At 39.5% G+C, this 27,886-nt stretch overlaps 1 protein-coding gene across 3 annotated transcripts; it reads right to left on the bottom strand.

Moving 5' to 3' along the window:
• Window positions 1-702: 702 nt before the first annotated feature.
• On the bottom strand, window positions 703-27,568 carry LOC108234723 (enhancer of polycomb homolog 1). 3 transcript variants are annotated; one of them, XM_017414124.3, is made up of 15 exons: window positions 27,306-27,568; window positions 25,160-25,280; window positions 16,709-16,868; window positions 16,127-16,272; window positions 14,822-15,028; window positions 14,381-14,529; window positions 13,043-13,196; window positions 11,131-11,289; window positions 10,901-10,990; window positions 10,612-10,760; window positions 8,961-9,367; window positions 3,746-3,873; window positions 3,271-3,412; window positions 2,241-2,640; window positions 703-1,179 (listed from the first exon to the last, which is right to left on the bottom strand). In XM_017414124.3, exons 3-15 carry the CDS (start codon window positions 16,806-16,808, stop codon window positions 1,107-1,109), a joined length of 2,304 nt encoding a protein of 767 aa, XP_017269613.1. In that variant the 5' UTR covers window positions 16,809-16,868; window positions 25,160-25,280; window positions 27,306-27,568; the 3' UTR covers window positions 703-1,106. The 3 variants fall into 3 exon arrangements, with proteins under 3 accessions (XP_017269613.1, XP_017269612.1, XP_017269614.1); XM_017414123.3 differs by lacking the exons at window positions 25,160-25,280; window positions 27,306-27,568 and adding an exon at window positions 22,630-23,092; XM_017414125.3 differs by lacking the exons at window positions 703-1,179; window positions 25,160-25,280; window positions 27,306-27,568 and adding exons at window positions 2,749-2,828; window positions 22,630-23,095 and having other exon boundaries at window positions 2,501-2,640.
• Between the last annotated feature and the right edge of the window lie 318 nt (window positions 27,569-27,886).

Here is a 27,886-nt window from a genome sequence, read left to right as displayed (position 1 = left end):
TTAAAAAATACAAAAATAATTTTTCTTGTTTTTGTTTTACAAAAAAATGTCAAAACAAAGGAGACTGCTTGCATGAAACTGAAGGACGACCCTTTAAAAAAAAATAAAAATACAAAAGCAGCATTGATACTTAATAAAAAAAAAAAAAGAAAAACAAAAAAATAGTGCTTAAAACAGAAGCGGCAGATGCTTCTGGGAAGAGACTTCATCCCTGTTTTGTTACTTGTGTTTGGGACGATGTTGGTGGAGAAGCTCTGGAAGAGAGGCGCTCCGCCGTCACCCTCCTCGGGTCTCCTGATCGTCACCACTGACTTTCACATGATCCACGNAAAAACAAAAATAAAATAAAGCACAGGGACCCATAAATACATGTGTGTACGGGAGAGTGTGTGTGTGTGTGTGGGGGGGGGGGACCTGCTTTGTGTTCACGAAAATACAAAAATACCTAGGAGTCCGTAGCTACCGAACATTTACTACCAGCACAGGAACCAACAAAGGTACAGTGTACAAATTAAAAGAAAAATCAAACCAACAAAACAAAAAAATAAAACAAATTCTAAAAAAAAGAAGAAAGAAATGTAAACACAGCACAATAAATAGATAAAAACAGCAGGCTCCGCACCATGCACATGTGATAAAACTCTTCTCTATACAACTCTCAGATCTCTCACACAAGTTAACTTGGCTTCCTTTCTCTCTCTCTTTTTTCAAATTTATTTTATTTTTATTATTTTTTTATTTTAACGTTTGACTCCCAAGTGCAAAACATCACGAATGGACAGTTCTGTATTCAAGTAATATATACACGGGGAGGAGAAGGGTGGGGGGAGGGGCATATTACAAATATTTAGTTACTGTACAGATAGTATTTTGCAATATTTATAGTTTACATTAGTCAATAGTTTACTTTGAACAATAACAAAACCGAGAAGCAAACGGTGTAAAAAAAACCCAAAACAAACAAACAAACAAAAAAAAAAGTATGAGAGATGAGAATTGTGAGCGAGAGGCTGCCAGTCTGCGTCCGAGTCCTGCCGTCCCCCTTTTTGCATTCCCGATGCTACGATGCTCAGCACCTGAAGAGCGGACTCTTCGCCGCACCGCTACTACGTCACCTCCATGGCCACTGTGTTGTCTGCTAAACTGTTCAGTGCTGGCTTGTCTTCATCGTGATTATCTCTGCGAGGGAGAAGAAGAAGAAGAGGAACCGTTAAACGCCGGTTCTGTTCACCGTCTCGTTTGGACTGCATCGTCCAGCAATCAGCTGTCATGAGTTCAGACAGTTTAGATTAATTCTAAGCTTCATTGTTTATGACTATCAGAACGTTGGTTCTGTTTTAGTTTGTAGAAAGGAAGGAAAAGTGCAGGATTGTACTACAAAGGTTTTATTTTCTGAAAGTTTGACACAAGTTCACTAACAAAAACCATCTTTATCAACCAGGATCTGACATTTTTGTCCATCACTTGACAAAATGGCTTTGAGAATTCTACAAAAAGCATTTTAATTTTAGATGAAAAGTTGATCTGTTTGCGAACATTCGGCTTTGTGGCTACATCCATTATCTCCAAATCTCCTTTAACTGAATGAGAAAAATCCAACGTTTATTGTTGACAGCCTGCAGCCACAATTATCTAGCACTTAATTCCCAGGGAACAATGAAATTCAGTGTAAACATTTGATTTTTCATTGCAGTTCAAAGTCCTGTTTTCAAGATGGGAGAGGGAGGGATCTGTGATGCACTAGAAGCATCTGAGAAAAGCTAAACTTTTTCGTAAATTAGATGTAGATGCCTAAATTTAGCCGTTAAAATGTATTATTTGTAATAGGCATTTCTGATATTGCACAAGGGGAAATTTGAGGTAAATTGAATAAAGTCAGCCCCCATCTTCACCCCTTCAATGTCAGAGGCTAGCATAAGATGTAAGCTCCAGCACACACCCTTATTATATCCTGATTACATAAAATCAGAAACTTTACTGATATATCACTGGTTTAGCTGCCTGATGTAATAATTCCTACTAGAGGAAACTCGATTCAGTTTACCTTTGAGGCTTAAAGAGGACAAATCACTTCACAGGCTTTGTTTAAAAATAAAATGAGCACATGTTCTAATCTACAATCAATTTGGTATGACATCATTTTTAAATTTAAACATTTTACCTAAATTAATCTACATCAAGATAAGGATTCAGTGACAAATTTTGCTTCATTTGGCTGCAAGTTGGAAACAAAGCCTCACCTGGAGCTCATGTCCATAGATGATGCTCCAGAGACTTTGGGCATCTGCAAATTGGTGGAGGTGGACAGCTTTAAGGCAGAGGCTGGCATGTTGCCGAGGGTCCGAGGGATGTGGCGTCCGGCGAGGCTGGCAGCTGACTGCACGCTCAGACAGATGTTGTTCCCGATAAGGACCTGAGTGGTGGCGGGGGTGGCGCCCGCGGCGCTGCATCCCAGGAGCCCCAGAGCAGCTGCTGCGTGAGCGCCGGGGGTGGCGGGGACGACGGCGGCAGGTGTCGAGATGTTCGAGTTGGAAGAGGGCTGCAGGAAAGCCTGGGCTGTGACGGTGGTAGTGTGTGCCGACTGGTTGGCCTGGTGGAGCGTCGCCGCCGTGCTGGTGAGGTGGAGGTTCTTGAAAACGCCTGATAAACAAAGCAGCCCTCGTGAATGCAAATGAAAACGCATAACAGGATGTTTTTTTTCTCCAGTATTCATTATTCAAATTCATAGCTCAAGTTTGAGTGGCACACCTGCGCAATTTAATGCAATCCAATTGACTTGCGCTGCAACACATCCTGACTTTGTGAGGTTGATTTCAATCTTGTTGACACTGTAAATGTTGATGCAACACACTGTAATTGCAGAGCTGCTGGGAGTGGTGTTTAAGACTTTATTTAAATTTCTGCTCACATGGGTGACTTCAAAGAGATACAGCAGGTAGTTAGGAATGTACATAGTAAGTTAGAGTAATTGCAAACATAAAAACCACAAATAAATGGGACCAAATAATAGAAAATGCATACATACCTGCAACATAATTCATTTTAAACCAAACTTAAGTTCTATGCTGTATGTTCTAATGTATAGCCAAAGGTATGAATAAAACAGAAATGAAGAAAAGTGGTGAAAGTATTTTTTTACGATTCCTCTTTAGGTAGTGATCTTCAAGATTTAGGACCTATCAGTCAGCACTTTTCCACACTGGGAAAAAAAGGTCACTACACCAGCCTGACTAACAGTTTACCTAGTATTGGGGGCAACAGGAAACTCACCTGCACTCGTCAGTACCCCGTTGACTCCACTCGCCAGCACCAACTCCTCTTTGGATTTGAAACCAAGCAGCTGATCTGTTGTGACGAGGGCTGAAGCAGCAAACTGAGCACTGGCCTGGTCCAAAGTCTTGGGCACAAGAATCTGAATATAAACCAGTGACACACAGAGACGGGGGAGGGGAGGGAGATACATGAAACTACTAAAACCCTTGAGCTCAGCAGATCTGCTGCCTAACTGGAACTGATCCAGAGGCATTAAAACTGCATGTGGGAATGAGGATATGCCCCATTTCCTAAGGATGGATGAACTGACCTTGAGCTACAAATGACTAATTTTATATATACTCTGGCCCACTCAGTTAGAAAACATCCCAATTAAGCTCCGTTTAGTCAGAACGGCACATTTAATAGCCAGAAAAAGAATCAGAATCCGGTCCGTTTACAGGTGGAGCGACGTCTGCTCATTGGGACGAACCTGTGTGTTTGTAGTTGTTGTGGTGGTGGTGGTGTTGTTGGTCTGCTGTTGCTGACTCTGCTCCAGCTGCTGCTTCTGCATGAGAGCCAGCTGCTCCTGATGCTGCTGGTACTGCTCAGCCGTGAACACTGCGCACACACAGGAAAGATGGGAAGCGCCGGTCAAAACCAGAAAGTTGCTCGCAATGGATTAAGGTGGGCTTTTTTGAATTTGTCGGGGAGGAGGATACACGTGAAGGACACCCGTGGGCTCGACTCTTGCACGTAGAAGTTTAAGCTTTAGCGCATCGGCGATTTCAATTTGAGAGCAAGAAAATAAAAAAGTAACATAGTCAAAAGCAGTTTTAAAACTCACTGATTACAAACGACAATCAAAGCAGAACCCAACTTTCTGTCAAGTTCTGACAGCCTGTTGGGAATGCTAATCACATCAATAATGGGCACAACAATGTTTAAGACGGTTGAAATGTCAGCACAGAGCTCATTTTGTCTTTGTTTTAGTAAAACAGGAAATAAATTATTATTGTACAGCTTCAATCCGCTCAGTGGCTCCTTAATATGTTTAATAACGATTGTTTATTGAACAACTGCTAATAGTTACAATAAAATGGTGCAACTTTAAGTCAGAGTTTTGGTTGTTGTCTCAAATGTTACTTTGAAAACAGTGGAAATATATTTTAAATAGAGATCTTGTAGGAAAAGAAGAATTTAACTATAATGTTTTTAGATGTGCACAAAGAAGAGAAAACTATTAAGGAGTTATAGTCTGTTTCATAAGGCAGATATGCTGCACGATTTCCAGTGACAACAAGGAAAGCTCAGTGACTTGGGGGTAAGAAATAAAATACATTTTGTCTTAAGACCAAATAGTCCAGTTTTCATTTTCAGGAGAAATCAGGAAACACATCCAGGATAAAACAATGAGGCTACACCTCCACAAACCGAACCCCAGTGACTCATCTGCAGCCAGACTGAACCGACTGATGCAACAGAAAAGCAATTTTTCCAATTTATTCAGACATTAAACATAAAAACAGTTTGTATTGTGTTAAATAGAATTCTTCAAGATAGGAATCAAAGTTGGACAAATCTGTATCGTAAGGTCACAGCTGAAATCGATATCAGCCCACAAAAACTACATCAGTACCCTCTGATAAATAACAAGCTGAAAAGTCATCCCAATTTTTATTCCTGAGACCCGACCGCAAACCTCAGAATCATTGCATATTTCTTTATCTGTGAAAGCTTGTGAAGTTACAGCAAACAGCAAAGATGCACATGTTTGACATGTTTCCAATAAGTTGGTATTTAACAGCATAAGAAATGCAAAACACTGGACTTGTAATAAACCAGTAAAACTACAGAACAACAGCTCTACAGATGGGATGTAGACACTTCGACACCATCTTAACTATCTATTCTTTGAACTCTTTGTCAGAGGTTTTGTTTTAATACAGCATTTTAAAAAAAAGGTCTCAATGGATTTTAAATGCCACCAGAAAAATAACCGTTCTTCAAACTGTTAGAACAAATAAAAACACCAGTCAAAAACAACAACAACAACAAAAAAAACCCCTCTACAATATCAGAGATTTTCCATAGACAAGCAAAGGCAGCATCTCACTGATTGATGGAGACATCATCCCAAAGTGAGTCTCCAAAATGTCTCAAAACTTTTGCTGGGGTTTTCAGTTTCTTTGTATGTTCAAAAACATATTTTTGGCATTTTTTCCCCCCCACTTAAAATAGCGTTGTTGCAAGCTTCTCAAACATGTCTCAATTTAGTTTCCGTAACTGTAGATAGCTACAGCTGTATTTTGACAGCGGACCGTGACAGAAACCATCCGAGGATACAGCCCCGAATGTCCAGGTCTAACCATGTTGATGATAAATAATTATATATTGAAAAAATGGTCCTTTGTTTCAAGTGTACCCCACTAGAATGAACCAAAACCAGCTGCCGAGGTGGAAACAAAGCAGGCCAGGTAGGTAAGATGTGGGCAACAAATTAACATGTACGGAGTAGAATATGGTTTTGTGAGCTGTGCACACACACACACACACACAAAAAGGAAGTGAATTTCAAAACTTGACGACTCAAAATGCACCCACTGGTCGCTTGGTTACAAACACTTCAAAGAGAAAGCAACAGAAAATTTGTCTAAATTTAAATCAACAACTACTCTCCAACAATCAGAGCCCAGCAAGACACTACCTCTACAGGCTGCACGAAAATGAACAAAGAAAGAAAATGATACTCATCTAAGCCTGAAAAGAATGGTATTAACTCTGAAATCTAAAATACACACCAAAACTATTAACATCCTGATTCCACTTTATAACAGGGTCTGCACTTTGTGTTTAAGTTCCTAAACTAGTTTGGACAATTACCAACAATATGTCTGCCAGCATTAATAGTGATATGAATACCTATCATAATATAAGTCACATTTTCTCAAAACATGCAACATAATGCTGCAAAAATAAACTAGTGGCATGGGAATGGCACAGTGGTTGTGTAAGACAGCACGGTCTGAAGAAAGCGGTCGATAATATCAGTATTGTACTCTTATGAGCTCAGCTGCACTGTAAGGGTTAGTTGTTGTCAAATTGAGAAAAATGGCACCCTTTGCTTACTTTGGAAATCCTTCTAAAGTTGCATTATTTTTATAACAGCAAGCACATATGCCATTAAAATAAATTTTAAGCTTGTATTAAAAGATGTGAATGTGGGCAGCCAGGAGAGCAGAAGCTTCAGCAGAAGGTCAATTTATTTTCTTTCCTTTTGACTCAGAGGCTACAGAAATAATAATAAGAATAATAATAAGCACTTCTGATATATATTCAAGAGATGCACAATTTCCTTGGCAAGTAGACTAGCAGACTCAACAATTCATTTTGATATTTTTTAAAACAATCCTTGATAGTTAAGAAGCTAATTAGTGCTAGAAACAACCCATCTTTAGTGTGAAACTATTTGATGAAGGTGGATCAAAGTTTGGCATTTGTAATATTTGTGAGGTAGGGCTGCACAATATTAGAAAATCCTTAATATTGCAATAACATGAACTGCAATAAACCCACATTTTCCTGACTCCTGGCACTCTCTTCTATCGTCACTAGAATCTAAACTAGGTGTGAGCACCGAGGCCAGCGAGTCTGTTGAGTTGACCAAAAATAGCACCGCAGCGTTCATAGTGCTTGAAATATAACGATCTCTGATTTATTGAAGTCTGTCTGTGCGGTCCCATGTGATATTTATACTATGCTCTCCGATTTTTGCGACAAGGACTGTGGCCCTACTGTAACGTGTTTTAAACTGAAGTCAGAGGAAGCAAAAAAAAAAAAAAAAGGTATAAGAGAAAAGGGCAAGAAAAGGCTGCTTGTAATTATTGGTTTTAGAGAAATAGAATCAGCCAAACAGAGAAAGAAGCTTCAAGAAGAAAAAACAACCCTGAGGACTTCAATTAGTGCACCTCAAATTTATCTAGAAAACCTTGTTGGGGTCCATTATTATTTATTCAATAGAACTATCTGCAACTTTCCTCTGAACAACTAGTAACAAGAAACTAGCATTAACAAAAGTAATAGTAGTAGCAGTAGTAGTATATGATGGGGATAAGTCTTAGCTTCTACCACACCAAAACATAGCTTAATATCTGTAAAACTGACTTAGTTTTAGCCATTTTTTGTGTTTGCTAACATTGATTAGCTGTGTAGAACATCTTAAATTGGAACGACTCCATAAGTTAATCAGTCAGATGTAATCTAGTAATTATTTTGAGCATTTCATTAAAAATCGGCCCAGCGGTTCATAGGATACTTTGCATACGCATGAGCAATTACACCATCACCCACCTTTCATGACCCTGCTATTATGCATGGTAATCTGCTCTTTACCTCCAGTAGTTTAGTTCTGTGCTGTGTTATAAGCAATACATAGATTTTATTAGATCTAACTTGGTCAAATTTGACCAACAATGTCACAAAAAAACCATTAGAAGTAAATCAAGCCTACTGCAGAGGTATTTAGCTGATGACTGATTAATGGAAAACAGCACTTCTTCTAAAAGATGTTTTCTTCAATTTTACAGAGCATTGCAGTGATTAAATTCATATCAACGTTGATTTTTCAAGATACCTTTGAACTTTTACACAATGTGAAAATACCTTAATGTTCAAACCGTAACCTCCTCTCAGTCACACACCAGCAGGATTTTGAACTTAAGAACGAGCTTGAGCAATAACAGCAATAAGGTGATAGAATGACACAAAAATGCACTTGTGTTACTTTGTGACAAGAAACTTTGGATTTGTGAGATCCAGTAATGAAGGGAGAAACAAAAGCAGCAGAACTGAATCATGCTCTGCCTCATTTCCTAAGATCATCTTGGATGAGATGACGGAGCAGGAAACAGGCTAGTCCTGTTTAAACTTTCACAGCTTTACTAAAGTAGGAACTATGGGGCTGCAACTGTGTGAACTTGTGTTTCTAGAAACTACCTTCAGGTGTCTCTTACACTAAATGATTACTGATTAACATGCACACAAAAACTTTTAAACTGTCTTGCTTTTTTTGTAACAAAAAAAATTTGACTTCAAGTTGTCCATTGCACATCATTGTATCACCCTGTACTACAAATAAATAAATGAGAATTTCTCTGTGAATAACAGCAGCTGCAAACCTGACAGGTTATTTTCTATACTACTTCATTCACATGTGAACTGTTTAGATATTTATACCAATTGGTAAACTGGAGTCTTAAAAAGTGAAAATCTGTCAAAACCAATATAAACTGCTCTAAACACGAGTAAAATAAATTTGATTTAAATCCATAACAGCAAAAATATAAATGAATTAAATCCACATTAAGAAGAAGCAATAAGTAAAGGCCACACTTCAAACAAGCTCCCCAGGCTCCTGGAAGATAGATGTGAAAATCCAAACGAATCAGCTTCTAAATGAACTGAGTGCAAATTATTTCTTAATGATGCTCAGACTGAATACAGCTTTTTAATTATACCAAAAGTCACACAATCAATAACCTTTTAAAATGACACAGTTTCTAAACCATATTAAATCAGCTTCTTGTGAGGCCAAGAACCCCTTTCTTTCTGCGTAATTAAGCAAAGACTGTTGCCGTCTGATCAGCCGGGCAGAGCAGAGTGAAACACTAAAGCAGCATGGCAAAGGAAACAAAAAAACAACAACTCACCATTGAGAGGAGTGGTGGCAGGGCCCGTGCGGTTCTGGGAGTTGGCTCCAGCAGACAGGATCCGAGTTAGTCCCAACATAGTCCGGCTAAAATCCCTAAATCCTCTGCGAGACAAGTCTCCTTCACCCAAAGGGTGATGAGATAGCGTCCGCGGTCTGAAATGCCTCCAGCGGCACGATTTAATGTTCAAAAGAATCTGACTGAGGTCCACTGGTGTTGACGATGACGGGAGTGGTGAGGGTGAGGAAAGGTTGGCGGCGCTGGTAGAGTCCGAGGTATTGTTTTCTGAGGTACTGGTGTTGCGGAGCGGAGAGTTTAGAAGTGGTGAGGCGAGCGCTTCGGGCTCTGGGTCCGAGTCCAGGCTCTGGGTGAGGTCTACGTCCGTGTGCGCTCTGTCCAACAAGACCCTAAAAGGAAACCCAACAAAAGCAGGGAAATACTGAAAAACAACACTGCGAGATGTCTGATGGCAAAAAAAAACCCACACCCAATGGCCCGTAACAGAGAATTACAACATCACTGGTTATTTCTGGCAATCTATTTGTGTAAATACAATATGTAGCGGACCAGAACCACATGAGGAACATTTTATTCTCCCATGGTTGTAAACAGAACACTTATGTAACACACAAAATCGCACAACAATCTCATGCAAAAACACAGAGAAAAGAACTGCCGTTTAAGTCTCATTGCTGATGGAAGCAAAATTACTTTTGTTCTGACAGAGTCTGTTTGCATATCAACAGATCTATGAGAAAACCATATAGAGGTATTTTTAGATGCAACTTAAAAAGAAAGTTAGAACATTAGCATAAATGTCACAGTGGAACTACAAACTCCACATACATATAGGAAAATCTATAAATCTTTATTGGGACATTTGAGTCTGAAACAAGGAAGATCAATGAATTGACTGCCTGTTTAGGACTGTAATGTCAAACAGAACGAGCTCATTGTTTTCTAAATAAATCAAGCGCAACTATCACATTATACTGAAGAGGACGTTTTAATTCAGAGACGGAGCGATCATTCAGTCTCCCTCGAGGCGGCTGATAAAAGGTTGCTGTAAACACAAACACAACATCGAGTAGATCCAACGTGTCTATGAAACAGATAATAAATAACCCAGATGGTTACTTTTACAACACCTGGCACTGAAAAAGCCCTAGGAAAATTCTTCCTTTCTGTGCATTTCGCTCGATGAAAAATATCAAACGAAGCTGCAGGACACGTCGCTGCTAGAACTCAGCGGAAGCCATGTTTTCTTGATTGCCTACAGGCCAGAGTGACAGGTAATTTCCCACATTAGGATTGTCATCTTCATCATTTTACCAGCCAGCTTGATATTTATAGTAGAATGTGCCTGCCAAATGGGTGCTGGGAGCCTGCCAAGGAGCTGGTATGCTAAATAACTGCAGCACTTACAGCCAAATGCAGGCTGAATTTCTCCTGCTCACTACTGAAAACTGGCAACACTCTTACAGATATTTCACATTTCGGCTTTTTAAAATCAGAACGTCCAGGTTTTCATCCAATCGTCCTTATTCTCAGCAAAACAAACGGCATCAAATATACTTTGATTTTAGTTGAAACGGTGCAATACTAAAATATTTCTGTCTGTGTGAAAATCAAACGGCGAGCCCAAACTCACCTGCCCCCTCTGCCCAGACGACGTCGTGCCAGACCTATGCAGCGCCGCGGCGTGTTGATGGAGGTCGGACAGTAGTGGAAGCGTGGGTCTCCGAGCCCGCCCTCTGATGGGCTCACCCATGGCCAGTTGCCACTTTTGTCTGGACGAGGCTGATAGAAGGAGGAGGGGGGGGGGGGGAAAGTTTATCTTTGCATTGTTTTGTCTGGCAGAGTGTGGAAGAGTAACAGTCAGACTGTCCAGCCTGTCAGCACTATAAATAGAAACATAGGAGTCACAGGAGGGCACTCACAGCGTAATATTGACAGCCAGCCTTTCTCCTGAATGCATAGCAGCCATCTGGGTCATTCTCCTCTTCTGCCTCTGAGGAACCTGAATGAATCTGTACAAAAACATACACCAAGAGCTATGGTTTTCAACCTATACCATTTTATACTTAACATCCAGATATTTAGTTTTAATATTAGTATCACAATAAAACCACATGCCAACAGAGATTCACTTTCATTTGAAATCAAATACCTGTGAGAATGGCTCTTCATCTGAGCTGGGGAAATCATACTGGTTGAGGTCCTTGGGATTGAACACAGAGGGTCCTGAATGTTGAGGCGCTGACAGAGGGGAGATTTTGGGTTTCTTTTCATATTTCCTTTTGGTTCGAACTGCCTCCGCCTTTTCAGGCTATGGAAAGACAAAGAAAATAACGTGTTTATATTTGAGTCTGTGTAAGCTAAATGACATTTCCAAATGGAAAACAATAATGTGGCTGGTAACTTGGTAAGAGTTTATAGTCTGTGCACAGGCTCTTAAGAGACTGCAGGAACAACAGAGAGCAAAAAAAAAAAAGAGGCACTGATATGCAGATGGAGGCACGTGCCAGATGCCACTGCTGAGCCAGATGGCTGTTATTCACCCACATGCCACCCTTTCACCCCAACTTCCCCAGAGGGAGGGCACCTCCCTGTCTGAACAGACTCCAACTCTACGAGGATTAGTTGAATTCTTTTCAGCTCTTGGAGTTCGGGGACAAAGCAAACACAGAGGCAGCGCTTCTGTAGTGAAGAGCTGCTGTGTCAAATCAATGAAGAAAAAAAAAAAGAAGAGCTGGAGGAAAGTGGGGAGGCGAAGTTAACACAAAACGAAGTGCACTTAAAATGGGAAAGAAGTCTTAAAATTAAAACGTATACTAGAAAATTTAATAACTCTGGAGTTCACAAACACATTTCTCAGCTGTTCAGTGTCATAATGACAACAGTGATTGTTATTAACACAAATTACAGGACTGTAAATGAACTCTTGTTTTGTTTCTATATTTCCCTAAAACCATTTTTTTAAGAAAAACATTTAAAATGACCTTTAGGGATAGTTCTTCATGATGTTATAGGTATTTTCACGTCTCTTTGAATTTGCTTTCCTTTAAACCATTCTTGTGCATCTGATCTTTTAAAGGCAAATATTTTGTGTATGCATGTGTGTTACGCCACGTAACGGTGATCTATGAATCACCTAGGCTAAAATAAGCTCCTGAGCCGAACCAGTTTGGTCGGCACCTTTGTTCAACTTGTTCCCATTTCTTTTACAAGATCAGGGACATAACCTGGACTGTAAAGGAGTAAATAAAAGCAGCCAATGTCCAACAAATGAAGAAATAAACCTAAGACAATAAAGGTGAAAGGGGATAGTTCAAGACTTTTATACAGTAATGTATAATCCCATTTCTTCAGTGGAAAACTGTGTTATGTACTCTTTAATAAAAGCTCATATAGCATTTCTCAAGCCCAAAGCACAATATTTTTTTTAAGAAAATGAGATGTGCCGTGCTAAGATTTGTTCTTTAACAAAGTTACACTTATGAGTTATTGATCTAGGAAGTTTCAATCTGCGGGTAATGGGGAGCAGGTGCAGTCTATTTGGTGTTATTGGAAGAAAGGCTGCTGTTCGGCAGATGCTGTGACGCTACACCCTGCAGACCTGAGCTTTCTGTGCGTTTACACACTCAGCTCACGTACTATAGCGTGATTAACCCAACTGAAACAACCAAACGTGTTTTCCACACATACACGTGTTGGCGTTTGTGGCTGTGATGTTACTCATTGTGTATATCTGTCTGCAAAGTGACAAAACCATACTAAGCAAACATTTTCACCGGTTCTAAAGTAAAGTGTTGTGGGTAATGATTTGAACTCTGTTGGCATTTAAAATAAAATCATTTGTCAAGTTAAAATGTGGGTTAAGGACAAGGTACGGCACAGATCATTGAAGAGGCATTATTAGTTTGTGAACTGACCCAAGTAAGGAGAAACAATTCTTCATAACAGTTCCTATATTTCTGTGGGCATCTGATTTAAACACTACAACAGAGAAGACCTTTTATTTCACTGCTCCAGACATAAATAAAAGGAAACCAACATGTTGTTCGAGCGCGTGCTCTTACTTTCTTGTAGTCCTTCATGTCCATGTGGTCCTGGTGTCGGTACTGGTTACTGTTGGACAGGGGAATGATGGGGATGGTGTAAACAGGCTTCACCAGGGCCCGCTGGGCAAGTGCTTCTGCCATCACCTCGCTGCCAAAGTCTGGCATTACATTCCTAATGGACACAAAGAGGTGAGATGTAGGGGAATACGAGAATCAAAGGGGGCTGTGCTTTCAAATAACTACAAGAAACCTGTTAAATTTACCTGCCTAAGAAAAAATACATTTAGACAAATAATTTTATTCTGGTTTAAAAAAAAATGATGCATTGCTGTGGAGCCATATTCTTACTTTTGGTGTCATTCAAGTGTATTTACTAAAACAGTACCAAAAATAATGCTATATGTTCTTTAATATTCCAGTAGCTTATGTAAACCTGCATTTCAGTGCATGGGAAGAGCCAAAGAGACCACAGACAGGTTTTCCACAGTATGCTTGGGTCACTCCACACAAGAAATAATATAATGAAGTGGTCCAGAGAAGCCAGAGTGGTCCGGTCTGGGTGTAAACACTAGCGGCGATGCGCAGGCAGAAACCAGGCCAGGATAACAAGAGGAAATTGAAATGTCACTACAAATCAAAAGCACTTCAAGGAGAAGGGTCCAATTTAAGCTCACACTGACAGCTACTTTCAGAGGAAATTCATTCCATTCGGATGTCATGTCTGGATGGATTGCAAACGCTCCACCGAGAGGAAAAAAAATAATAATTTAAAGTGGAGCCTGAAAAAGAATAAAGTTTCTAAACAAACAACAACAAAGCACTGCGTAATGCAATCATGTTTAATATGCTACCTTACAGAATGGGATAAATGCACCCTCAGGCAATGGGAAGTAAATGAGCTAATATACTCCCGACTCGATATTTCTGAGCTGAACTCCAAAATTGACAATACAAGCAAAACGGTGTCCACAACTTCGCCACCAATTAACAGAAGCACTGAAGCCTGAGTTTACAAAGAACGTGGTTCGAGTTTATACTTTCAAACAAACAGGGCAAAGATCTCAAACACAAACAAAAGTCTAGTCAAGGCCTAACTATCCCAACTTGAAGAGAGTTTTTAATTAGATCACCAGAATTCATTCCTAAAATAATAACACAAACCCATAGTTGGCATCCAGAGTAACCTCTAAAGAACTTTTTCATTTTTTTTTTACATATTTTATTCAAACAGATGACTGAGGTATAGACTTCCACATATAACTGCACCCAAAAACCATCCTTGTATGCAGTCACTGACTTTACAAGCAAGTTAATTCAGCACACTCAGTTCCAACGACCACACACTAATACCCTTACCTTTTTTCTACGACTTCCAGAGTGAGGTGCAGCAGTTCCCTCTTGACCTTTTCCCTCTTTTTGATCATCTCTAAGATCGTAACGGCTCGGCTCAGGTCCCTGCGCAGCTTCAGCATCTTCTCATACGATGCCTCGTCGTTCTTTCGATTCTGAAAAGGAAGCGTCCACGAATCAGACACTGTCGCAAGGTTTTCATTTGTCAAAAACGAAGTTACTGGCATTTTCACCTCTTTTTTTCCAAGCTTTGCACTTGAAATTATATTACTACTCAAGACAAACTATACAACTGGATCATTAGAATCCCCTAATATCAGACTTCCAGTTGGTTTCATCCCTAAAAGCCATTCAATGTGTGATAACATATAATGTGTGATTAAATATGGGCTCATTCCCAAATATTTAGGTTGTTAAAATTGATGTGGCTTATTCTTCGGGTACTACCTTCCTGGTTTGCATCTTCTCCGTTCGACGGCGGAAGGCCACGTAAGGGTCGCTGGTGCTGGAGCCGTCCCTCTTCTCCTGCTTGACGTTGGGGATGAGGGAGCCACTCTTGCAAGTTTTCCTTTTGCGGCTCCAGTAGTCAAACACCTCCTTGATCAGCTCGTCGTCTTCCTTCAGCAGCAGTTTGGCTTCCTGGAGACTCACAGGCTGCAGAATAAACATGGACAGATCGAAATGAGTGAAACGGGCACACAAATATCAAATTCCAGTCATATTTAAACAGCTAAACTGGTCTGTTAGTTACATCAAACAATTTTAAATTTCCTGATCTACATTTTTTGTTATTTTACTTGCATGCCAACAGTCAATAGATGTTAAGCATTTGCTGACAAAGTTGGTTTGATAACTGCATAATTTTACAGCTCATAATTGCAAAGTTTAAACTACTTTAGTTATTAAAAATCAAATCCATCAATTTGCTTGACTCTTCATTAGCTCAGCAATGCAGGAAGGTAAACATCTTTTTCTCACGCTCTTCCTTTGAACGTTCTTTTACAGTTACAGAAAGCTCTCAAACTATTCCAAAAAATGGAGGATTAAAAAAAAACCACTTTAAACATTTATCCAATTATTCAAACAAGAATATAAAAGTCAAATAATACCTGAATTAAAATAACACTAACCATTGTGGCTTACTGCATTGTTTTGCCCAACGTTTATTTTTTTATTTTATAAACCCTTGTTTAATCAGGGGGAAAAAAAACTCACTGAGATTAAAAATCTGGTTTTAGGAGTGCCCTGGAAATGTGACTATGCCACTCTGCCTATCTTCCACTGACTCACTGCATTACTTGTGTTTTTGGGAACACAGTGTCAAAGAAAATAAAGCTGGCTGTACAGTTTCAGGAATATAAATAAAACGGTTTGGAAAGAACTTCCTTAATGGAGGTCTGTGATGAACTGCTAATCAGCTAATTCCCTTACTCCGTGACCAGTTTATCAATCAATCAATCAAGGAGGGGAAGAAGGAAAAAAAAGAAAAAAACTCTGATCTGAACATTTCCAAGACATACAGAAAAAGCTTAGCCTTTATAAATAAAACATAGACAATGTACAGTACTGACAATGTCTTGCCGTGATTAAAGAATTGAAGCCCTGCGCAAAACCTAAAAAACTGATAATATACAGATGAGGAAACCATTTTTTTCATTACAGTACAGAAACGGTAATCGATGTCAACAGTGAAGCCATTGATGTGTTTGCATCAATATAAACAAGTACCTCCTCTTAGGGAGTGACAAATACCTGCTGTCCGCTGCCTTTCTCCAGTCGATCTATCATTTCTTCAAACTGTAAGAGGGTGATTTCCATTTTCTTCTTCAGCTTATTCACAAACGTCTCATCCTCTGAATCTAGGTCGTAGTCTGGCAGCTCTGCATCCAAACTGAAAGCTGCGGGATGAAAAATGTGTTACAGGCGTGACAAACACGACTTTAAACCAAGGAAAGTGGGGATTTATTGGCAAATATTTGCACGACATTGTACAATTATTGCTTTTCAAACATGAAAAAAACATTTTACGTTACTGATGGATGTGTCACAACCTGATGAGTAAAGACGGCTGACAAGGAAGACTCACCAAAAAGTTCTGTCTACATTTGTATTTTCACTTATTCTAACATTGCAAAAAATAAAGCACATAAAGCGATAACTGTTCGTTTTTATTTTGGGAACTTTTACATGAGACGCCCTCCACCTGAAAACATCACCATCAGGACCAACATCACCACACGCTCGCAGACCCACTAGTTGAGCTGGAAATCCCGCCCAGCTGCAGGCAGGCTGCTACTCACGCTGTATGTGAATAAGCTGCAGGCTGCTACTCACGCTGTATGTGAATAAGCTGCTTTGGCATTTTGAACTCCCCGGGGTAGAGGGACTCGTAGTGCGTGATGTTGCACTCTGCCTCGGGGACGGGGATAACCATGTTGTCCCGCTTCTCGCCGTAGACCTGCTGTGCCGAAATAGCCCGCTGGAGATGGTGCTCCTGCAAGAAAATGCACCGTTTTACCTCAAATTGTACAACGCAATTTCAAGTTTCACTGTTGTCAGAAATATTACTTCCTTACATAGAAATGAAATCACAAGAAATACTCAGCTCTGCCTTTTAGAACTAAAAATGGAAAACACGCACACATACATATATATATATATATACACACACATATATACATACATATACATATATACATATATATACACACACATATATACATACATATATACATATATATATATACATACATACATATATACATATATATATACATACATATACATACATATATATATATATATATAGACATACACACACATATATACATACATATACATACACATACATATATATATATATATATATATATATATATATATATAGTTTTCTGACACACCAAATTTGAAATTGATAATGATTATGGTCTAGAGGTCATTTATTTACTTTCACAACTAGCTGCAGAATGTGAAACTAAACCTTTGGTTTCAAAATTATAAAACAAAATACTTGAGGTGGTTGGGGGGAGGGGGTAATGCTGACCATTCAAATTAATAGGTAAGCATTTCAAAAGAGGATATGGCTGCCAAAGTCACATATCCTCCCAAATTATTTTCACTTCCATCTGGGGATCATCTTCAAGTGTTCTAATAACATGTCCAGGCTTTTCCTTTACATCTAAACTCTCTTCATCTCTTCAGGCTTGCTGGGACAGACAGCTCACATACCATCTGTACTTCCATGTCAGCCTATATATTCCATACTACACAGTGATGACACGTCTCAGAAAAAATGAGTCATCGCTAGGCTAGGAGAAACTTAAGAGTATCAGGACATTTACTAAAAAGGAAATGGGTTTAAGGACGGTGTAAAACAAATGAAAATGCTGCAGCTTTTCACAAATGCAGCCCTCTCTGCTGTGGCATACAGCATTTGTAGGCCTGCTCTGTAGTTGATGCAGCAGATGGCCGATGCAGCCAAACTGACTCGAGGCCCATCTTGCTCCAACAAGTATTTTAACAGAGCTCCTACTCGTTTTACACGAAACACAGTGTTCACGACCAAAGTCCCTCGGCGTGAGTTTTAAATATGGGTCAGCGTTAAGTAAGTCCGGAATGCGAGCATCAGTACGATTCAACAACAGCCTAGGTGAACACCTTTCTGATTGCAAACACTCGTGAAAGTTAATAGGAGTTAAAATTGCAATCAAAACTAAAAGGGAGCTTTGTAGGGAGTTAGACAAAAACCACAAGACAGTTGTGAAATGGCATAAAAAGAAAAAAACATGCTGCCAGATCCAATCCATCTGCCCATGATAAGGTCCCTCCCCACCAAATTCCCTCACTACAATTAATACACAAACAGCTTACTGAGTCAAATATGTCACCACAGAGAATCTAGTATTATATTGCATTTATTTTATCTTGCTGCTGTAAATAGCTAAGAATAAAGCTACATCATTAAAAGTGGGCTTTGCTGCTTGTGTGGCAAACTTGTTCATCTTATCAACAGATACAGCCTAGGCACAGCAATGTCACACAGAAGTTGAAGATGAAACAGAATGTGTGCCTCTTGTAGGCTGGCTGTAATGTCAGCTTAAGTTCAACTAAACAAACGGGACGTGACTTTTTTTTAGTCAGACTAGATATTCCCAGGAGCTGACTTCTGTTCTGTCCCGGCTCAAAAACAGCAGGAGCAGAACGAGTAAACTGGATGTTTCGAAAATCAGTTTTGAACAACTGATGGAGGTGGAGACGCTTTGTCTATTTTTACATCAAAGGTTCTACTTAATAAATAGTTAAAGTACGTGTGACACAAGTGCACTCACTTAACTCGGGCTAAAGGCTAGCTCAGGTTTTCAATATTGATGCGAACAAACCTTTTAAGACCCCGCTGATGCACAAGTGGTCACACTGGTGCTATTTTTGAGTTAGGTGAACCCAAGCACCACATTTTGAACTGGAGTTTGTCAAGATGCATGCAGAGTCAGCCTGCCCCATTACTATATTCTAGGCAGCAGGGGGACAGGAAAAACAACCCCCCAGTACGATTAAAGATGATGAGATTGTTTAGCTGGATAGATTCAAATAAAAGCATCCTTCTGTGGTCCTCAAACAGCAGAACAAGCAAAGCAGACAAAGAAAATAAACATTATTCTGTGTGACAAAGCATCAAACTGTAACACCCCTGGTTACAGGTAACTCTGAAATAAAGTAGCTATGCACTTATATGACGTGGTCTCTAAGCTAACACGTCTAAAAGAAACAGTACAGTTTTGCCCGTGACTTTTCAGTGACATTTATAAATATTCACCTGTGCCAACCTCACAGTCTGACACGCGGATGAACTTTGTGTTTTGCGAGTTGAAGAAGCGGCATAAATAGTTCATGTAGAGGCAATTAAACTTGAGCCAGACCTGCCTTTGCAGCTTTCTGCGGAGAATATTACCTCAGCAGCCTGCAGCAGGCTGCTCTAACCCTGCTAGGAGATATTCTGATCTCTCACAGCTTTGATCCTCGCACCCATGCTTCACAGCGTGGGATTTCCTCTGCTGAGCAGTCAGACAAGTGAAGATTAAGGGCTTTCGTGACTGGCACATGGGAAGAACTAGGTTATTCTAGGACCTACTACTACAGTTTCAAAGCTTAACTTTACAATTAAGCGTTGCTCACCTCTCTGCTAATGTGCACTGTAGCTTTCAAAATGAAGACAAAATAGAAGGTGTACGTCATGTGTTGAACCTGATATTACTCCAACTTGACTCTACAGTGATGCTCAAGTATGACTTTGCTTTTCATTCAGTTTTAAAACGCAACTTTATCAACAAACATAATATTCCCAAAGAAACAACTCGGCAGTATATGAAAGCCACTACCTCTTCTCATCATCCTCACTGCGCTTTAAACAGAACAGATTTTTACAGCCAATTTCAACCATTATGTCCCTTCTTCCTGCAACCCGCTGAACCGAGTGTCGTGGCATTTCATCTCCAGTAGTGAGAACATGAGACACAAAGATAAGTCCCCATTATCTAGTACATCTGTAAAAGGGCAAATCTGGGACAAAAAATACAGGCAATACAGGTGTTTTACAGCCCAGAATGAAACGATAACTTTAACCTAAAACGCCAACTGCTATTTTCTTTTAGCATTACATAAAATCTGTGTTTAAACGTTTATTTTCACTTAAGATGTACGAAACGGTCCTACAGATATTCTGGTCAAAAAAGGATGACCGGTCCAGTTGCGTAACCACTCTCTCTCTCTCTCTATCTTTTTTATTAAATGCTTTAACATTATCTTGCTGAAACAAGAAAAATATCTTAAAACAATGTTTTTTAAAAGCTGATGTTGCGCAACAACGTGTACGTAATGCTCAGCAGGAAGGGCGCTTTAACAGATGGACAAGTTATTCACAACCTGGCTTCTACTACATGAGGTCTTGACATTGGGCGTGAACTTTATTAAGAACCTATGGAAACGACACATTTGACTACAGGATCGTTTTTTTACATTTCGTCCAGCCTTCACAACAGCATTCTGCCTCCTGACGTTGCAACAAATGCACATAGGGACGAGAGAGGAAAATGCATTTTCGCAGCACCACTTGTTCTTTCCATTATATGCTACCAAGAAAAATAGATAAGACCATTAAGCGTTGCCGTGGCAACAGAAATGTTTTCTCCTGCAGGTGTTTGGAGTTCACGCAGACCGAAAGAAGGCGAAGAAATCTCAATAACTGGAATCTTTAGCGAATCTAGAGCCAGTTAAAAATAAACACATAATAAAATTCAACAGAAGCCTAGAAAAATACAATCTCAACACTTGAACTCACATTTTGATCAATGTTTATCGTGTATGGTGTATTTAAAAATCTGCCAAAAGCTGAAATTATTATTGTAGATACATGAGTGAAACCAAAATATTATGGAACATCACTTATTCATATTGAATAAGATTCACATTAAAGCTCCGCTTTACATACATGACCCAATTTAAATAATTCACTGTATTTTAAAACTGATAACATTTATCACTTCATAGCCAATACAGCTGAGCTTATTTTTCTTCAGATTTCTACTGTCAATGAAGAGAGACAGTAAACATTTTCAATTTTCAAAAGATCACAATTTCAATAGCTAAAATCTTAAACTCGTGGCTTGATATGGTAGACAAAGCAAAAGGTGACACCAACGTCTTTTAACTATAGAATCCATGCAAAACACCCTCCTTGACTGGGTATTTTACATTTAGATATGTAGGTTTTTATCTGACCCAAAACACAACAGAAAAAACTCTGGAAAAAAATGTTTTGTTTGTTATATATATATATATTTACATAGACATACACACACATGGCAAGATGAGAACTAAGAAAATTTACATTTTTTGAAAACCAAATGCAAATACGCTGTGTTCAGTTAAATCACACGTGCACTGCGTGCATGTTCTTGTCATTCAAACTAAAACGGCACAAGCAGTACCCACGTCTCATCTTAAATCAGTGTAATTTCCCATTTTTTGTGGTAATTAGGTTTGTTCGGCGTATCAACCCAACATTGTTGCTCGGGAGGATGTGGGTCAGGAAGCTAAGCCGTGCACTGCCTTGTAGTAAAACTGCCCTCTTTATCTCTTCTGTCACACTGTTATGTAATGACACTGTGTGTATGTGTACAGTAGGTGGGAGAGGGCCCAGCGTGGGGGTGACCCAGGATTTCTGCTGACTTTGCACTGTGTCAGTGCTTTCCTTGTGTTTCTGTCTGCTGTGGCATCTCAGAAGGACAGAAGTTACAGAGGGATTTAGCAGCGTAGACAAGAATCGACAGAGGATATCACATAAACTGGAATTAGAAATGCCATTTAGCTAACAGCTTTATGCTAAACTTGGTCAACATGGAGCTGACTAGGCTGATAATTCAAAAGCTGTATCAGGACTAGTTCTAACTAATTCAGTAAGTGCAGTGACATGTTTTATAAACTCATTCTACTGCTGCAAAAGCATAAATAATGTACTGTAAAAATGCACATTTAGAAAATAGATCCTTATTTCTGTGTAATTTTCCTATAGCTGATGTAGTCTGCAAGTCATATATATATATATATATATATATATATATATATATATATATGACTTAATATAACGGCATCTGTCAGTAAGCTTGTGTAACATGAATAAACCAGGTGTAATGCTGAAAAAATAACATTTTTACCATGCATCCTATGACTTTACAGAGTGTACTTTAAGATAAAACATTTAGTTGAGTCTGAGATTTCCCCCCGTGCACTCCCAAACCAGACAGAGCACAGCACACATGGTGAGGCTGCAAACTGTCAACACGCAAACACTTAGCTGTCAAACCGAGCTGAAGGCCCAGTGTCTCCCCCTGGCGTTCATTTGACGAACGTACACCACGTTCAAGGCCTTTCCCCGCCTTTAGCAAAGAGAAAGTCAACAAAATGGTGGCGCCGATACAAGTCACGTGACTTCTTTGTGCGTTCGGGCGCCGTTTAAATTAAAAGAAATGGTTAAAACACGGCTCACTAATAAAATTTCACAGCGCAATAACCTTATAACATCGCCAATGGTGGTACAATTCGCCCAAATTCAGCATTCGTCGAGATACGTCGTGTGCGCGAAACAGAAGATATGGCGGCCATTTTGCACAAGCTTGCGCAGGCAACATAGTGGCGCCCGTCGATATGAATTCACTGTCAAAATAATCCATCAGCAGCCGAGCGGCAATTAAATAACATACCGATTCCTCCTCTTTTTCCATCCCAGTTGGCATCTGCGGCACTGCCCGGTTGATAGAGGCATATTCGTGCAGGTCTGGCAAATCCTCGCAGCGGAAAACGGGCAGGGGCTTACAAGCATCCAACGCCCGCGCCCGAAACGACAATTTACTCATTTTTTATAATAAAAGATGCAGCATAAATCTATCCGATCTGCTTAGATTAACAGCAGGTCTGCTTCGAGTTCTCATGGATGAATCTGTGGCGGTCTCTCAGTCAGCCGGTCGTCGGAGGGGCAGGCTTAGGTCCGTGGCAGCGCGAACAGAGCCGGGCAGGCCCGGGTCTCGGTCGCTCTCTATCGGTCTCTTTCGCTCCTACGCTCCGCTGTTCCTGCCCGGTTCAGTACGCCATGGCCAACATGGCGGACATTTCAAACTCATGCAGCTCACCGCTCGCTCCGAGCGGCCCAGCCCCTTCGATCGCGCGAACAGCCATTCCCACGCAGGTTCGCACGCGTGCGCGCTCGCGAAGCCCTTGGGGTGGGAGGAAAGGAGGGAGGGATGATGCTGGATGCTGATGGTGGGACGCGAACTTCTGGGCTCGGGATGTTTTCACGCTCTTACAAACTGATGCTGGCGAGTTTATTAGGAATAAAATACTGGAATTTAGAACTGCAGTCTATTACGCTACGAAAAAAAAATAAATAAATAAAACAACAAATAAAGAACTGAATCTAAAAAAGGGTAAGTGGGGAAGTTTTACACCCTTATTACATAAAATTGTGCACTTCAAACTCCAGGCCTTGCCTGATCAAACTGATTCTAATGTTTTGGATGCATCACCCCCACATGGAGCAAATACTTCTCACATATGTACATTAAACAACAATGGCTGTCATGAAACTAATAACATGGCAAAAGCTTTCCAAACTCATCAGGAGTCCAAAACACAAACACTATAAATTGATGAAGTTATTTTCCTCAAAAAATTAAATTTTCCTTTGAGAGTCTGGCTGTCAACGATGAATTACCGCTCCTAGTTTAACTCTATGGAAACCAACACACACTGATCCAGGCAACATTGTTTCATTTATCACTTTGTGTGTCCCGGTGGGGTCATTTTATCCCAGTGAAGCTGCTTCGTCTTGTTGGGGACCATCAGACGTGGGGTCCTACCACCTCAGTGAAGGGCAAACAGCATTCTGAGTGGTCCATCTGTCCACCACACATGTATGACAATGTTAACCTGGACCCTTTTTTATTTTTAACTCTTTCTGTTGCTTTTCCCACCACCAGCTGTCAGGCTGTTATTTGAAAGACAAAGTAATAATATTTATTAATCACAGAAGGGACCACGTATCAAGTCTGAACGTTCCTGAAATGCTGCAAGAAAAGATGATACCGTGTGTACATATTCAAGATTTACAAACTTGATGACAATCTTTACTAAATTAAACAGCTGAAAAAAAAAAAAAAACGGAGATTAAAGAATGAAGAGACGGATGCTCTAAAGACATTTCAGCCTTCTCTCTGCAGAACAGGCCGACATGACATGAAATTAATACAGGCCTATCTCGCTGCAAATGAAAAGGAGCCCGAGCCGTGCTGAAAAGAAGCAAATCAATCATAAAAAAATAATAACTCTGCATTCAGTGTGGGCGATTTGTTCTTCACGAGTGACCCTTTAGAAGAAAAGAAAGGTCATTAGACTTTTTAAAGTTTAATATTCATAACAAATGCGTTGGAAGTGAAGATAATTCTCTAAATCCCAATCCTATCGGTCATCTCCGACGTGTTCGATGCACAGCCACACCTTCATCACAATTAAAGTCCTGAACAAAACTAATGGGTCAACCCCCCATTGCCTCAAATGTTATTTTTTGTATTTTAAGTGGTTTTCAGCAGAGGTTCTCAAGGCTTTCTGAAGGAGTCTAAAAGTTTTAATTTGTTTGGTTTAATGTCAGTTTGTGTATTTAAATAAATTCAGAAGAATGGCTTTTTTTTCTAGTATCAGAATCTATTTTAAATTGTCCTTTCTACATACTTATTTAAAGTTACCTTAAACAGACTGTCCATCATGCAGGGATATTAGCAGTTTTAGCTTCTAGCTCTTTGATAATCCCTTTTTTGACCCCAAAATACCATTTTATGTCTGCACCACTGTGTTACCCTTGTCATTTTTGTTTTATATGCAGATAAAGACATTAAACTGATTAAAGGTCTTAGCAACAGGCTGCTACCATCAAAGTGCCTAAAGATCCGAATGCTTAAACGCCAAGTTGTCTGTCCATTTATCTTTTGCGTTAGGTGCCCTTTTTATCCTCAGATTTGTCAAGTCACTTAAACATGAAGCAAATGTCAAAAGGAAAACTTTGAAACGGCTTCTGAAGGGTAGGAAAACTGTTGCTCGTGGCCACTTTAGGACAAAAACGAAGGAAAGTGGGCTCGTTGGTCACAATCCAAATAAATGAGGGACGACTCGAGAGGTTCACACAACATTGTTTGTACTTTTGTGTCATGGTTGTATAAAAAAAAGGTTTTAAATGCAAATAACCTGCAGGGATGAGTTGGGGGAGTTCCTGTGGGTACATGTGAGTGATCCAGATGTAGAAGGCAGATGTGATAATCATCCATTTGGGAGTAATACACTCATGTCTGATGTCCATAACGGAGGCCTGGAAAACACAGTGTCAAGAGGAAAAACTAGAATAAAAAAAATAAAAATAAAACTTTTACAGGTAAATTTATTCAACATAAATACCAAATATTGGTAATAAAACTGATACACATTCTATTGTTGGTTTAATTGTCCTTTTTTTTTCCCCCTGACTTATTGGACAAATAGTTACAACCAAATTAAGCTCATCACTGAAAAGCAACTGAACCTGAATTTTGCTACCATCCACAAAAAAAATACTCAAAATCAAAATTTGTTTACTACAATCCTGTCGAGCAAACATGGGTTCAATTAAATGCAACTTCAACAACTGTAATAGTTTTAATGTGCAGCATTTCTACTGTATCTCTACAAAATGGTAAAGAAGTCCAAAATCCAGTTTGTTTTTAATTAGAAGAGGATGTATGGCAAGCTGAATTCTCATTTAATAGTAATGCAGTGTGTTCAAATCAAGATATATTTTAGTTCCTCTTCAAATAGAAAATTTCAGCTACCCAAAAAGCCATTTGTCCGACCCACAATAGCATTTTTGATATCTGAAATTTCATTATTTCTACAAGTGGCCTTGCCTTTTCCTACTCAGGCGTATCAGGCTGTTAGCTCCTGATAGACACAAGTAGAACACTAAAACTTTAGAATTTTTACCAAGTGAAACACACATCCTAGATATCTACAGTCCTACTAATAATAGTTCAGATGTTTCATTTTAGATATGCAAATTGGAAAACTATTCCAGATAACTCCAAAAGAATTTGCAAAGACATTCAGTAATATTAACCAAACAGGTTTTAATCAATTCATTCTATTCATTATTCATATTTCGACAATGTGGAATTTTATTATGGATAAATACAGTTTTCATTCTAGATAGAAAGAATGTATTCGTGGAAATATCTGGAGCTGAAAGCCTAATATACGACTGAAAAACTGCACATCATTTGTCCAGAAATGATGATGTTTGACATATCTATTATGATTAATTATGGGTAAGTCTTTTTGGACCTGTTTTTATTGCACGCCACCAAAGGAGAGAGGCAAGAATGTTTCTGCCCATGTCTGAGTTTGTTGTGTGGATGAGTTTGACTAAATAACATTTATGAAATAGCAATATTTTGAGATTTGACTGAGATCCTCCAATCTCAGTCAAGATGGCCGCTGCGGATAAGGTAGCTGAGCAAACAGAAATGGCAAGAACTCAGTCAACCTTACAGATATTGAGCTAAAGTTTGATGCAGCAGCAGCAGCTGAAAGTCATTCTCAACACATCTCACAGTATGGCATGCGACTGTGCCATAACATCCTTTACAAAGTTTGACCAAAACGTCTACAACTTCACCCCTTCTCAGCGTAAGAATGTTGTATTTTAGTTTACTTTTCTGGCACGAACAGCAGCAGGCAATATGCAACCCTTCAAGAAATTCTAGGCTTTTAATTTGGCAGGAAGAATTGATTTTTTTTACATATCTGCAATACCCAGTTCAAGCCATTGAACGTCTACTTTTAAGTTCCTACGGGTTTTATGAGATCTTACTCTAAAACAATCCCAGTTGTAGAGACTTATATATATATACAATCTTTTATTTGTTATTTCACAAACATTTCAAATGTCGTTTTGAGCAGGAAAAAAAAATGTTACGGGTATTTAAAAAAGTATTTGGATCGAGTCGTTTCATTATGTGTTACAACGGCTTGCCATAGTGGCGACAGATAAGGACAGTTAACAACCGTCTAAACATACGTGTGTGTCAAAAATACACTACCACAAGAACTTTTAAACCCATCCAAGAGTTGTTATGACCCCAGAAGACTAAATACAGCTGTGTTTGCACAACGAACAGCGACACTGCAGCTAGCTCAGCCCAGTTACCCTGACCCTGCGCCATTTACCAGCCAGCAGCTAGCAGCAGTTTGCGGACAGACAATCAGCAGTTTTGCCCGAACTCGAAACTAACTTGTCCACTGTTGAAACCCTCGTCACGCCAAGACGAGACAGCGACCACCCCGAGTTTGGGTCCCAACTTACCTGCTAATATTAGCAAAGCCACAGGGGAGGACTGTGATGATGGCAGTTCCTCTGCTTGTCAAGACTAGCCCAAAGCTAACGCTGGTTAGCTCCCTTTGGGACGCCAAAATGGCAAACATTTTCACTCTCTTATATCCAAAATGCGGCAAACTCAGCTCGAGAGGACACTGCAGCCAAAAAGCTCGGATAACGACAAGGGGAGCGGGTCGCTGAAAAGTAAATTTAGATAGTTCTTGAGGTTTTTGTCGACCAGAAAAAAAAAAAGAAAGAACCAAAACTGACCACCAAGCCACTTTGTGATTGGATGAAGGTTTCCACCAATCAGCAGCCGGGAGCGCGGAGTGGATGAGCTCATTGGTCCTCCCCTCCCACCAGAAATAATAATAATAATAATAATAATAATAATAATAATAATAATAATAATAATAATAATAATAATAATAATAATAATAATAAAACAGAAATAGATAAATAATATAACATGTAAAAAATAAGAAAGGTAATAGAGAAATGTAACTTCCTTTTCAGAAAATCAGTGACTAAGAAGACATCAGAACCTACAGCTGTATTATTTTTGAACT

Source organism: Kryptolebias marmoratus, linkage group LG21, assembly GCF_001649575.2.
Source record: "Kryptolebias marmoratus isolate JLee-2015 linkage group LG21, ASM164957v2, whole genome shotgun sequence".
Lineage (NCBI taxonomy): Eukaryota > Metazoa > Chordata > Actinopteri > Cyprinodontiformes > Rivulidae > Kryptolebias > Kryptolebias marmoratus.
This window is presented reverse-complemented; position numbering and strand designations above follow the sequence as displayed.